The 14,886-nt window shown below is 41.3% G+C and overlaps 1 protein-coding gene across 2 annotated transcripts in view; it reads right to left on the reverse strand.

Moving 5' to 3' along the window:
• SPPL2A (signal peptide peptidase like 2A) overlaps positions 1 to 13,448 on the reverse strand; it is a 49,473-nt gene extending 36,025 nt beyond the window's left edge. Inside the window, exon 1 of one of the 2 annotated variants that reach the window (XM_073800995.1) lies at positions 13,241 to 13,448. In XM_073800995.1, coding sequence (XP_073657096.1) covers positions 13,241 to 13,303 — 63 coding nt within the window. In that variant the 5' untranslated portion in view covers positions 13,304 to 13,448. The remainder of the gene's footprint in view (positions 1 to 13,240) is intronic. The other variant, XM_019929435.3, reaches the window with a different exon arrangement.
• Between the last annotated feature and the right edge of the window lie 1,438 nt (positions 13,449 to 14,886).

Here is a 14,886-nt window from a genome sequence, read left to right on the forward strand (position 1 = left end):
GGCCTTTGGTGTGGTTGGTGGTGGTTCATTTCACTTGCCCCACAATCTCATCTATACCACATTATTGTACAGCATTCACTTTTCATCACCCATTACAATTTGTTTTAAAAACAGAAACTTCGTTACGTTTCAGTAGAGAATCGCGTGAGGAAATATGGTCAAGGAGGTTTTTCTCACTTAACTTATGTGGAACCCAAACTTCAAAGTGATTAACATAACCAAGTTATTGCAAATGATTTTCAACGTTTGACTTGGATATTTTGAGTATGTTGGCTATCTCCTGCACGGTATAAAGTTGATTGTTCTCAATTAATGTCTCGGTTTGATCGCTATCGACCTCAACTGGTCTACCCGACCATGGAGCATCGTCCAGTGAGAAATCTCCAGCATGAAACTTTGCAAACCACTTTTGACACGTTCGATCAGTCACAGAACCTTCTCCATACACTACCCAACTCTCTTTTTGCGTTTCAGTTGCATTTTTACCTGTCTTGAAATAATGAAGCATAATATGCTGAAAACGTTGCTTTTTTCTCCCATCTTCAATTTAATAATGGCTATACAAAAATTCACCAATTTTGATTTTTTTTAATGCATGCTGATATGACAACTGTCACATTACAATCTAACAAAATTGCTTCGAATGAAGTTAAAGACAACTAAGCCCTACCAGAGCCATCTTATGGAAAAACCGAATGAACCTTTTGGCCAACCCGATAGATAGATAGATAGATAGATAGATAGATCTCAAACATATACATTGTTGTCTGTTTTACACATATGGGATCATACTATATATACTACTGTGTAGCTTTTCTCAAATTTTACTTTTTAAAGTTTATTTCTTTGAAGTATAACCGATTTACAATGTTAGTCTCTACTGTATAGCAAAGCGATTCTGTCATATATATATTCTTTTCCATTATGGTTTATTACAGGATATTGAATATAGTTCCCTGTGCTATACAATAGGACCTTGTAGTCCATCCTATATATAATAGTTTGCACCTGCTAATCCCAAACTCCCAATCCTTCCCTCCCCCACGCCCCTCCCCCTTGGCAACCACAAGTCTGTTCTCTATGTCTGTGAGTCTGTTTCTGTTTCATAGATAAGTTTGTGTCATATTTTAGATTCCACATGTAAGTGATATCATATGGTATTTGTCTCTTTCTGACTTACTTCACTTAGTATGATAATCTCTAGGTCCGTCCATGTTGCTTCAAGTGGCATTATTGCATTCTTTTTTATGGCTGAGTAGTATTCCATAGTATATGTGTACCACATCTTCTTTATCCATTCATCTGTTGATGGACATTTAGGCTGCTTCTATGTCTCTGCTACTGTAAATAGTGCTGCTATGAACACTGGGGTGCATGTATCTTCTTGAATTATAGTTTTCTCTGGATATACGCCCAGGAATGGGATTGCAGGATCATATGGCAACTCTATTTTTAGCTTTTTGAGGAACCTCCATACTGTTTTCCATAGTGGCTGCATCAATTTACATTCCCACCAACAATGTAGGAGGGTTTCCTTTTCTCTATACCCTCTCCAGTATTTGCTATTTGTAGACTTTTCAATGCTGGCCATTCTGACTGGTGTGAGGTGGTACCTCATTATAGTTTTTTGTTTTTTGTTTTTTTTTTGTCGTACACGGGCCTCTCACTGTTGTGGCCTCTCCTGTTGCAGAGTACAGGCTCCAGACGTGCAGGCTTAGCGGCCATGGCTCATGGGCCCAGCTGCTCTGCGGCATGTGGGATCTTCCCAGACCGGGCCACGAACCCGTGTCCCCTGCATCGGCAGGCAGACTCTCAACCACTACGCCACCAGGGAAGCCCTGTATGTCTTTTTGGAGAAATGTCTATTTAGCTCATTTGCCCATTTTTCAATTGGGTTGTTCTTTTGTTGTTGACTTGTATGAGCTGTTTGAATATTTTGGAAATCAAGCCCTTGTGGGTTGCCTCATTTGCAAATACTTTCTCCCAGTCTGTAGGTTTGTCTTTTCATTTTGTTTATGATTTCCTTTGCTGTACAAAAGCTTGTAAGTTTGATTAGGTCTCATTTGTTTATTTTTGCTTTTATTTCTATTGCCCTGGGAGACTGACCAAAGAAAACACTGGTATGATTTATGTCAGAGAATGTTTTGCCTATGTTCTCTTCTAAGAGTATTATGGTGTCACATCTTATATTTAAGTCTTTAAGCCGTAAAATTTAAATTTTATATGTTAGATTTTCCATATTGATACATATACACTACCTCCTCTTACACAACTGTATAATAGTCAGTGTTACTTTTATAATTACAAAAGCTAAGGGATTTTTTAAAAAGCTTAAAAGTACAAGGAAGTACAAAGGTATCCAACTATGAGTAACATTTATTGCTATAGACAGATTACAGTCTTTTCTACAGTGGTAGAAAATTTATCATTGATATAAGCAAAATTCATTGATATAGGAATTACTAAGGCAAAACACAAATTTTAGTGGAAGATTAGTATGAGAGAGGAAAGTATAACCATACGTAATTGTAGAATAGTTCATATTGGATGTGCAACATGCAGCAAATTTCATGAGCAAGCTAATATACCCAAATAACTTAAGCATTTCCACTACATTTTAACATCTTAGTAAAATTTCTCATAGAGATGATATAGTTTTGAAAATTCAGTTTATCAACAATAGATGTCGTATGTTCTGGAGTTAGAGACCTGGGACAGAATGGCAATTTCACCATTTACTGGCTATGTTACAAGTCATTTAAACTGTTTAAGCGTCAACATCTTGGTTTTTTTGTTTTTTGCTTTTGGTCCCGCCTCGAGGCTTGCGGGATCTTAGTTCCCCGACCAGGGATTAAACCTGGGCCCTGGCAGTAAAAGCACGGAGTCCTAACCACTGGACCTCCAGGGGATTCCCTCCTCAGCTTTGAGATGACAAAAAATGTCCAGACCTCACAGAGCTGTCATGATGATTAAGTCAGATGATGCAAATGTTTACACATATTAAGCTCTTAATAAATGGTAACTATTATTATTAATAATACATCTAGCACCTTGCCAAGTACTTGCACAATGCAGAAGAAATACAAGATGATTAGTGGTTGCTTAGGGTTTGGTAGGATGTGGGGATGGGGGTGATAGCTACAGAATATGAGGTTTCTTTCTTTCTTTTTTTAAAATAGACCTTATGTTTTAGATCACCTTTAGGGTCACAGCAAAACTGAGCATGAAGTACAGTGTTCCTACATATCCCCTTACCACACACACGCATAGCCTCCCTCCAACCTCCATTATTAACGTTTGTTACCATCTATGAACCTACACTGACAATTCATTACCACCTAAAGTCCACATTTTACATTTAGGGTCTTTCCTGGTGTTTTACATTCTATAGGTTTTGACAAATATGTAATGACATGTATACACCACTACAGTATCGTATGGAATATGAAGTAGTTTTATTGCCCTAAAAATCCTCTGTGCTCTACCTATTTGGTTTCTTTTTGAGGTGATGTAGATGTTTTAAAATTGACTATAGTAACGGTTGTACATATCTGTAAATATACTAAAAGCCACTGAATTGTACACTTTAAATGGGTGAATTTTATGGTATATGAACTATATCTCAATAAATCTGCCCCCACCAAGAAACACTAAACAAGAAATTATAGTCTTACTGGGAAGATTAAAAAGAAACCTGAAAAAGATAATGACAAACAGAATATGATTTAAGTCAGTCTCTAGTAAAAGCTTTAGTAGTTCTTAGGGTGTTGGAAATGCAAATTTTTGGACCCTATTCCAGACCTACTGAATCAGAAACTCTGAGAAGTTTATTTTTAACAAGGCCTTATGGAGATTTTGATGCTTGTTAAGGTTTGAGTACCATAGCTATATGAGCAGTGCTTCTCAAGATTTAACGTGCATACAAATCACTTAGTGATCATATTAAAATGGAGATTCTGATTCAGTTGGCCTGAGTGGAATGTGGGATTCTGCATGTCTAACAAGCTCCCAGGTGATCCTGATGCTGCTGCTCTATGGGCCCAATCTTGAGCAGCAAAAGCTATATGGCAACAAGAGCACAGTCATCCCTTGGTATCTGAGGGAGACTGGTTCCAGGACAGATAACAAAATCCAGGTATGCTCAAATCCCATAGATTTGATTCCACACAAATTCAACAAATTGTAGATCATAAACAACGTATATGTATTGAAAAAAATCCAAGTATAAGTGGACCCGCGCAGTTTAAACCCATGTTGTTCAAGGGCCAACTGTAGTAGAAACCACATCACTGTGGGCCAGTTAGGTTGGGAAGCACAGAGGCCTGAAGCTCAAGTGTCCCTTTAAACATTACAAGTACCAAATCAGGAAAGACCTGTGGTCTGCCTGCGCTAGTATTAGATCATCTGACAAAGACCCTACGGTGGATGGACAGGATACCTTCCTTTATATTTTTCAAGTTAGAAACATGCTTCAAGACATCTGAATTTTCCTTTGTAATCAATTGTGGTCTTTATGTGGTCTTCTATGACTTTACTCAACCCTTAAAAAATATCTGTTTATATTTTCAACTAATAATGAAAATATTCTCTTAGTAAAAAGCTTAGTATCAAGAGCTTGAAGGGATTTAGGGATATCTAGTCCCTTCATTTCACAGCTCAAACAGGTCCAAAATGATCAAAATGAAGTCTCAGGGGCCAGATTAGAATTGAGCTCTCTAAAACCCAGACCAGCAGTCTTTCAGCTCTGCTATCACTTCAAGTTCCCTTATGCAGCTAGATCTGCCAGCACCCCTTAGTACCCAATCATCACCCTTCAGTTTTAATATTGGTCATACATATCTCTGCATTACCTGTTAACTCCCTCTCTGCTGTGATTCTGGGCATGGGTCTCCTACCACCACTCAAATTCCTCTAATACCCAATTAGTTCCTCCCACACCCTAAACATACCAAACTCTAACTCCTTTCCTTACCCGCTTCCAAGTACCCCCACTTCTAGGACTCTAGAGTTTCATGGAATTCCTTTCCCTATGACAAATGCTCCTTACTGCTCACCCCAAATCCTGCCTCTTAATGGCAGTTCCTACAACCACTGGCGGTGGAATCAAGTGCTCTTCATGGCCATCAAATCTTTATATTCCACATCTTGCTTGATCCTCACACGCAAGGGAAGCAAGTTTACTAGCCCACAGTGTGAAGTAGTACTTCCTGTTTTTCCGATTCAAATATACCTCACATAAAAATTCATCGGATGCCTGTTGTTTGTGAACATTTCCAAATTTACTTTACCCAGATCACTTGACTTCAGTCTTACTCCATATCATCTTCTTTTTAAATCAATGTTTAAGTCTATCTTAATGTCAGAGTTGCCTATTCTTTTGCTCATTTTTCTCCTAAATAATTTTTGGTATGATAAGTGCCAAATGATTACTCAAAGTCTAAAAACACCTCAACTGTAATGGAGTACACTATACTCACATCCTTGCAGGTGTCCTATTTCCTCATTTTCCCAAACCAATCAGAGCTTAAACAATAGGACATATATAAAGAGCTTTATTTCATCAGTGTACTTTCACTGAGTCAGTCTTGCACTGACCTTCACGTCCCTGTCTCTTGAGGCTATATCTATGCTTTATACTCCAGTCTCTTGGTAGTCCCAAGCATGGGCATTTGTATTCCTGGCCTCTGTTCAAACGGCCTCCTGATGCTGACTCACCAGCCCAATATTAACCTAGGAAACAGGCCTTTCTACTCCTGTCCAATCTAATAGCACAGTTCAATTCTGCTGTGACTTTGTTTCACAGGTTTAGTTTGCCTTCTACTCTTCTTTCTCCTTCAAAAGGTATCTACCAGCACTGGATCTACTTTCCAAATTTAAGTCTTCACACATTCCTTTTGAAAATAAAAATTCTTTAGCTAAAAATTTATCTAATATACTACCCCCTACCCTGAATCAACGCCATACTTTGGGTCTGCCAGGACTCTGTATCTTGGCCCATTTTCACCTCATCATGATGGAGCTCTGACTAATACAATGCTAACTTTTACCCACGTATATATTTAATTCCCTTTAAAAACCTTAAAAGATTAGTCAAGCATGGTTCTTCTTTTTTATTAGAGATTATGGTGAGTAATCTGGGCAACAATTTCTTACCCTTTATTATAAATCAGTGCTTCTTGAATTTAATGTTCTGTTAAAATCAGATTCTGATCCAGCAGGTCTTAGGAGGAGCCCATGATTATACATTTCTAACAAGCTTCCAAGTGATGCTCTGATGTTGGTCTGCAGAGTACATGGTTATAGACTTAATCATGAATAGCAGTGAAACTCATCAGATTTCCAGACATTACTCGGGTTCTCCTAGGAATTTTCTTAAGAGGTGAAAGTCGCACTGTACCTGCAGTATGCTGGTATAGCCAACGTTCATGTATTGGCCAGCAGTTCCCCCATTTCACCCATAAGTTCACTCAAAACTCTTCAGCATTTGTATCACTGGGTCCCAGCTTCCCCACCCACCTCCACAGTCTGTCAATTAAACATGGTTCACATTATTCATATTGTTATCCATTAGATATACTTAATCCTTTGGTTTCAAGGGACAATGTGTGAATATGATGAACTCTCTCTCCAATGAACCCCCCTTACAATCTTTCTTCATAAAATCTACAAATTAAACTACTCCTCTATCTTTAGATACCAAATATGAGGGCTAGGGGTTTGGGGCAAGTTTTGCTAATAAACAGAATTTATTTAAAATGAGAACTAGCAATTTAAAAAAAAATTATTTCTAAACCAGAAGGTAAAAAGTTAAAATGTAATCACTGAGTGCTAGATGCCAAAGAGTAATAGTCATCTACCCATTACCCTTATTTCATAGCAATGTAGGAGGTATCCTTTTCTTTACAAATATCTTTCTCCTTACACAGATTGAGTTTTAAGTCAATAGCAATACATTAAGAGTTGAAAGCAGCCTCTACAAGAAAGGCAGAATTGGGGTTATATGTCTGAATGACACATGTTCCAAAGCCAGGTCTAAATAACTTCCAGATTCACTATTCACTATTATATTTTCTATGCCTCTTTCCTCACTAATAAGTTAGACAATCAAGACAATCTATGTTCTTTCTACTCCTACTTCCAATATTCAAGGTTTATGGAAACCATGCACTGAAACTGACTAGACTCAGACCCTCAGAGATGAAGTGAAATCTTGATTACTTAATTAGTGGCTCAGTGGGAGCTAGGGCACCAAACAGGGATTTATAGAGAATCAGAGGAGTCTGTGGGACATGGGGAAAGTAGATCCCCAGGATCATTCCTTACACTTGGAGAATCTGGGGCATGTAACAGGCTAAGATGTACTAGGGTGGAGGGAAGAGACAAGGTAACCATTCTTCATGCAGTACTCTGCAAACTATGAGGTGCTAAGGGAGACAGCAGAGAATGAGTCAGGTAGCTTCTCCTTCATGGGGCCTATATTCTACATTACCTAGATCCAGCCCTCTCCCTGGGTTTCCTTAAGTAATCTTACTACTTAACTATTATAGAATTTACGATTTACACTAGAATTCATAAACTCAAATGCGTAAAAGGCCAGGCAGGTAAATAAGAGTTGATTTAAGACCATAGGACATGGTAACATTTGGCAAATTCTGGCCTAAAGGCAATGAAATTTTTGAAAAAAAATTTAGTATCTTGGGGTAAGAATCCATACCTGGAGACTTTATGGTCTAGATTTCTGTAAACAGAACCAATTTCAGGTAAATTTTTAACAAAGACAAATTATTAAATATATAATAAACATGACTTCTATCTTTAAACCTTTTTTCATGAAAATAAATTCACAAATTTTTCCAATCAGTCTTGTGATCTATTTTTGATCCAAAAAAAAAAAAAACCACTTAGTGGAAATGTATAAACAAATGTCTTAGAAGCTCTGGGTTCTAGTCCTCTTTTTCATGACTTTCTATCTGGTCTAGGACAAATTGTAATCTTCCTGAAACTTCTCTCAGGATCATTTTGAGATTCTAAGGAGATGTATGTTTAGGTGTTGTATTTTGAGAAGGAGATAAACAGCAATTAGTGCCTTAAAAATTGGACAACGGGATGCAGAATCCACAGAGACAGCTCTGATTGTGAAGAATCTGACAGTTAAAGGAGGAATGTGACATAACCAGCATGTCTAAGCTTGGGCTTAGACATGTACCACAGACTAGGTGGTTTAAACAACAGAAATTTATTTTTCACAGCCTGGAGCCTAGAAGTTTCAAGGTGCCAGCATGGTCCAGTTCTGGTAAGGGCTCTCTTCCTGGCTTGTAGAGAGCCACCTTTTCACTGTGTCCTCACATGGTTGTGGGGGGCAGAGGGAGAGAGAGCAAGGCAATAATCCCATTGTAAGGGCCCCACCCTGATAACCTCATCTAAACCTAATTATCCTCAAAGGCCCAGTCAATCTCCAAATACCATCACACTGGGAGTTAGGGCTTCAACATGAGAATTCAGAGGCACACAATTCAGTTCATAGCATTTCTCCCCTGGCTCCCAAAATTCATATCCTTCTCACATGCAAAATATTTATATTCATTCCATCCCACAGCCCTAAAAGTCTTAATTCATTCCAGCATCAACTCTAAAAAGTCCAAAAGCTCATCTAAATGTCGTCTAAATCTGATATGGGTGAGATGCAAGATTCTTCATGAGGTAAGATTCCTCTCCAGCTGTGAACCTGTAAAACCAGACAAGTTATGTGCTTCCAAAATATAATGGTGGGACAGGTATAGGATAGACATTCCCATTCCAAAAGAAGAAATCAGAAGGAAGAAAGGGATGAGGGGACCCAAGGAAGTCCAAAACCTAGTAAGACATAGATCTTAAGGCTCAAGAAGTATCCTTTTTGGCTCTATGTCCCACTTTCCAGGCCCACTGGGGAGGAAGTGTCACCCCTATGGCTCTGTGGGGTAGCCTTTGGTTCTGTGGGATACCACCCCCAAGGCTCCTGGTAGAGGCCAAAAGGCTTGTTGAAACTGAAGCTGTGGCCCTGATGATCTCTGAATCACCTATTTTAAATTATTACTGTTACCAGAAAGCCCCAAAATGGAATCAAATCCGGGGGTCATTTCTCCCTCTTCTTGAAGAATAATGCACGTTCACAGCCTAATAGCTCTATCATCCCATCCTGTCAGATCCAAAAGGTCCAACAGCCTTTCTTCATTTCATCCTGTCTCCTTCCCCCGGAGTTAAAAGTGGCAGTGTTTTTGCTCATAGAATCCCATAAGCTACTTATCAAGTGATTGTTCAGCCACACTCTTAGTGTTCTTTCCAGAACAAACTTTCTCTCTTTTTTTTTTTTTTTTTTGCAACATGGATAGGCTGAGAATTTTCCAAATCTTCAAATTCTGGTTCCTTTTTGCTTAACAATTCCTTCTTCAATTCCTCTGTCCCCTTTGCATTTCACTAAAAGCAGTTAGAAAGAACAAAGCTGCTCCTCCAATGCTTTGCTTAGAAATCTCCTCAGCTAAATATATTTCACTGCTTACAATTCTTCCTTCCACACAACACTAGAACATAGTTCAGCCAAGTTCTTTACCATTTTATGACAAGAATTGCCTTTCCTCTAGTTTCCAATAAACTGTTCCTCATTTTCATCTGCGTTCTCACCAGAATCACCTTTAATGTTCATATTTCTAGCCTCTACCCATTACCCAGTTACAAAGTTGCTTCCACATGTTTAGGTATTTGTTACCACAGAACCCCACTCCTGGTACCAAAATCTTAGTCAGCTTGGGCTGCCATAAAAAAATACGATAGGGAGAGGGGGAGGGGGCAGGGAGAGCAAGCTCTCTGGTGTCTTTTCTCATAAGGGCACCAATCCCATCACAAGGGACCTACTCTCTGACCTCATCTAAACCTAATTATCAATATCTCCCAAAGGCCCCATCTCCAAATACCATCAATACTGGGGGTTAGTGCTTCAAGATATGGATTTTGGGAGGACATGATTCAGTCCATAGTACAGTAGCTCAGCATGTCTCTGATAGGTTGGGTAGCAGAACACTACTAGTTTCTGCAGGAGGTTGAGGCAGGAGGACAGAAGAGAAGGAATTAAAGAAGACTCTTTGAGTTGGTGTAGTATACCAAAGGAATGCAGATTTCAGTAAGAGATTTTCCTGTTGGGGATTCTGATTACCACTTCATTTTCATAAGCTCAAGATGTGGCTATATGACACTTCAAATTCTTTGAAGTAATGAAAACATGAATACAACTTTTATAAAAACATTATGAGAAAGACTCAGGATTCTTCAGAGAACTCTGAAGCAATTTTAGAAAACAGATCCAGGCTAAATTTCACTCATTGTCTTTGAAACAGAACCCTGTGACTGGGTCCGAATAACACTAAAATAAAGGTCTAACAGTTGGGGCTAGCGGTGGGAGTTGGACTAGGGAAGGACAAGTGTGATATGGAAATATGTCAAAGCCAAGAGAGAATTAATTACCCGCCAGGCACTCTTTTCATGTCTAGACTTAAATGTTTAATGGGTTTAGAAGTTATTAAAACAGCCAGATGTGCTGTAGTTTGTGTTCAAGATACACGGTAAGGTCACTCTGATGTGATGAGGACAAACAGAGTAGGGTAGGCTACATGATGTTGAAGGGGCTTTCCAATGCTAAATACTCTGCCTCTTCTACAAGGATGTGACTCTTTCTGGAGATTAAATGCTGCTTCTACATGAGGATGATGACCCTTATTTTTTCTTTTAATTTTTGGCTGCGTTGGGTCTTTGTTGATGCACATGGGCTTTCTCTAGTTGCGGTGAGGGGGGGCTACTCTTCGATGAGGTGTGAGGGCTTCTCATTGCAGTGGTTTCTCTTGTTGTGGAGCATGGGCTCTAGGTGCGCAGGCTTCAGTAGTTGCAGCACGCGGGCTCAGTAGTTGTGGCTCACGGGCTCTAGAGTGCAGGCTCAGTAGTTGTGGTGCACAGGCTTAGTTGCTCCGCGGCATGTGGGATCTTCCCAGGCCAGGGCTTGAATCCTTGTCCCCTACATTGGCAGGTGGATTCTTAACCACTGCGCCACCAGGGAAGCCCATGATGACCCTTTTCTAACATGACCAAGGGGAAAGAGGCTCAGTAGGGCCAGCTTCCAGAGACCAGAAAGAAGAAATGAAATGATTAAGCTGGCATCATTCATTCAAATGAACTCAGAGAGGCCACCTAGGGCTGTAAGAGTAGGGAAGAGGAGTAAACAAGGGCTTCAGGGAGAAAATGGTTAAAATAACAAAAAACTTAAAATAGTGCAGGAAAGGAACTAGGTATCTAGTAAACAGAAGGAAAGAGAGAGCTCCTGCTGAGAAAAAGGATACCAGATTTATTTGAGTTCCTCAGAAAAGGAAAGGAATGAGAAAGAGATCCTTTCATGAATTTAAAGGAAGAAAGAGTGTAGAAAAAAAAAAATCCACTATGGAATCACTAAGAAATAGAAAATCAATAATACTAGTTAGCACTGAAAAAGATCTTCCCAATTTCGAAACATCTTGTCAGTGTATTCACAGTTACCAGCACAGCTCCTGGCATATAAGAGATACCACACTAAATATTTGTGGAGTGAAAGAATGCTACTGAGTCCTCACAACAACCCCGCAACCGGGGAATATAGAACTCAAGATTAACATGGTGAAATATGACAAAATATATATGTGCAATATAAAAAGAATAAAATCTAGAATATGGGAGAGACAGACTAGCTACAATTTAGAACACGGACAAACTTTAGACTTGTGAAGCACTTGAAATTACATGAAAATTTTGCTTCCATTTTTCTAGTGAGAGGCTTCAGAGCTTTTATTAAGAATTTCAATAAGAGTTTTTGAGCAATTGATGTATTATTAGGTTAATTATTAATTTGTGTTGAGAAAGGACAGGTGGGAATTTATACACACATGTATATATTCTTACAATTAGCTTAAGAAGTTCAAATGAAAATGAGTGCAAAAACACTCAAAAAATTTCATACCTAGGTTATAGTTTTATGTGTATTTACATACTACCTGAATTATCTTCTGGACACGTCTGATTACAAGGTAAACAACACCTCAAAGATTCAGACCAACACTGCCACTTTGCTATTCTCTTTATATCCTACTCCTCCCCCTGACCCACCTCAAGCAATTTTTACATACATTCTTCCTAATGCTGCCTAGCAAAGTTATGAATACAAGGAAGGCACTTAACCACTTCAGGCTTTGAGTTTGGTTTCTCAATAAATGTTAAAAACACTTTCATATTGAATATATTCACTGGTAGTAATCATTTAAACTGGAGAGTAAGCAAAATATACTCTTTCAGAGAAGTTACACATTCTAATGGAAAGAACTAGACAGGCATACACCATACCAATTCTGTATAAAGCTCATAAAAGTTTCCAACCTGAAACTCCCTAAGTGAAATTTACAAGAAACAAAAACTGAACACTGGCGTCCTTATCACCCATTCACTGAACCTTCTGCTTGGTGTTGAATTTTAAGACATTATTACTTTTCTCTAATTACGAAAACAAACTTGTGTACACATACTTGTTACTGTTACTTAACCGGCTCTCCTCCCCTTTAAACTAGGCCCCTTTAAACTCCCCTTTAAACTAGAATTGAAACCCACTAAAACCCACTAAAAGAATTACACTTTGGTGTGTTCTTTAAGAAATTATTTTAAATTATTACTGTTACCAGAAAGCCCCAAAATGGAATCAAATGAGCCCTAAGGCGAAACAGAAACTAGAGAAAGAAAAAAATCTGTATGAGAGCAATTAAACTAAAGCGCAGTCCTTGAACCGCTAAACATCCAGGGATCGCGTATACGTTTTTTCCTTCTTTCGGGGTTGGGGGTAGTGCGGGTTAAGCAGCGGTAAGAAAGACTGGACAATAAAATTCAGAGGTCAATTCAAAACGCCTGGAACAGTGAAACTACAGAGGAGAAGCACCAAAGTCCGAGTCGTATTAGGGGCTCGGCAGGTAGCTTTCTCGGGGGTAGGTACCGGGACTTCAAAGGACGGGAATGGGGGCTGGACCAAAAGGGAGTAGTGGGACAGGGATGGGTATGAAAGCAAAAACCCAGAGCAGGCCGCGTAGGCGCGGGAGAGGGCAGGCCGGCAGGGAGCCAGTGGGGGTGAGGCGGCAGCAGCGGCGGCGGAAGGTGGGGGGCCCGGCCCCGCCCCGGGGAGGCCCGAGCGCCCGCCCGTCCCCCTTACCAGAGGGAGCAGGAAGCCCCACAGCAGGGCGGCGGCGGGGGTCAGCGGTTGCTGCAGCCCCATCAGACTGCCTGGTGAGCGCCCGGCGGCGCGAGGCGGGGCGGGTTCCGGGGTCCCCTCGCGGCGCTGCTTCGGTGGCTGGGCCGGACAGGGGCGGGCAGCGGGGTTGGGTTGGGGCCGCCGCGGCTGCTGGAGCCGCCACTGCAGCGCCGACTTCCTCTTCCGGCCCCGCCCGGAGGCCGCGGAAACCCCCACGGGGCAAGTGGAGGCTGGGTCAGCGCGCGCCGCCCGCCGGGCTCTCTCAGGCTCCCGGCGCTGGCGAGCACCGGCAGCGGGTCTGGGCGTGTCTCTTTACAGCTGCGTGACCTGAACTGTTCCCCGGTCCGGGCAGGCGAAGGGACTTTTTCAAGCCCTCCTTCTTCCTAGAAGCGGCGGAGCGCCTGTTCAGTTCCCCACCAACTACCCAGGTGCTCGAGCCAAAAACCTACATGCTCTGAGTCTTAATTCACCTGCTCATCAGCCGTCCTAGGCTCTCTCACATGTATGTCCCCAAAACGCCCACCTTCTCCTAAACCGCAGTGACCACCCCCAGACCACCGTTGCTTCTCTCCTCCAAACTGGTTTCCGTTTCCACTCCCCACAGCCCATTATCCACACAGCTGTCCTGGAGAGATCTTTTTGAAAATGTAAATCAGATCATGTCACTCCCAACCACACTTAGAATAAAATCAAAGCTCTACTCCGGGACTTCCCTGGTGTCCCAGTGGTTAAGAATCCACCTGCCAATGCAGGGGACAGGCGTTTGAGCCCTGGTCCCAGAAGATCCCACAAGCCATGGAGCTACTGAAGCCCACGCGCCTAGAGCCCGTGCTCTGCAACAAGAGAAGCCACCGCAATGAGAAGCCTGCCACTGCAACAAAAACCCAACACAGCCATAAATAAATAAATTTATTTTTTTAAAAAAAACGGAACACTCTACTCTGGAGGACAAAGTTTATATAACATGGTCCGTGCCTGCTTCTCTGACCCCATCTTCACTGTTTTCCCACGCTCGTTTCAAGCCACATGGGCCGCCTTCGGTTCTTCCGGCCTTTGTACTGGTAGTCCTCCCTGCTGGAACGCTCCTCTCTCTGAATACCTGGCACGCTGGCATTCACTTATCAGCTTAAATGTCACTTCCTCAGAGGGAACTTATTTATTTACTTTTTAAGTTAATTAATTAATTAATTTTGGGCTGCATTGGGTCTTCGTTGCTGCGTGTGGGCTTTCTCTAGTTGCAGTGAGCAGGGGTTACTCTTTGTTGTGGTGCGTGGGCTTCTCATTGCGGTGGCTTCTCTTGTTGCAGAACTCGGGCTCTAGGTGCGCGGGCTTCAGTAGTTGTGGCACATAGACTCAGTAGTTGTGGCTCACGGGCTCTAGAGCGCAGGCCCAGGAGTTGTGGCACACAAGCTTAGCTGCCCCACAGCATGTGGGATCTTCCCAGACCGGGGCTTGAACCCGTGGCCCCTGCATTTGCAGGCGGATTCTCAACCACTGCGCCACCAGGGAAGTCCCGAGGGAACTTATTGACATACCCAATCTAAAGTAGCCACCCAGTCACTTTCATATCACATGATTTAATTCTCTGCACAGCACTTTTCACTCTT

The sequence above is a fragment of the Tursiops truncatus genome, chromosome 2, assembly GCF_011762595.2.
Source record: "Tursiops truncatus isolate mTurTru1 chromosome 2, mTurTru1.mat.Y, whole genome shotgun sequence".
Lineage (NCBI taxonomy): Eukaryota > Metazoa > Chordata > Mammalia > Artiodactyla > Delphinidae > Tursiops > Tursiops truncatus.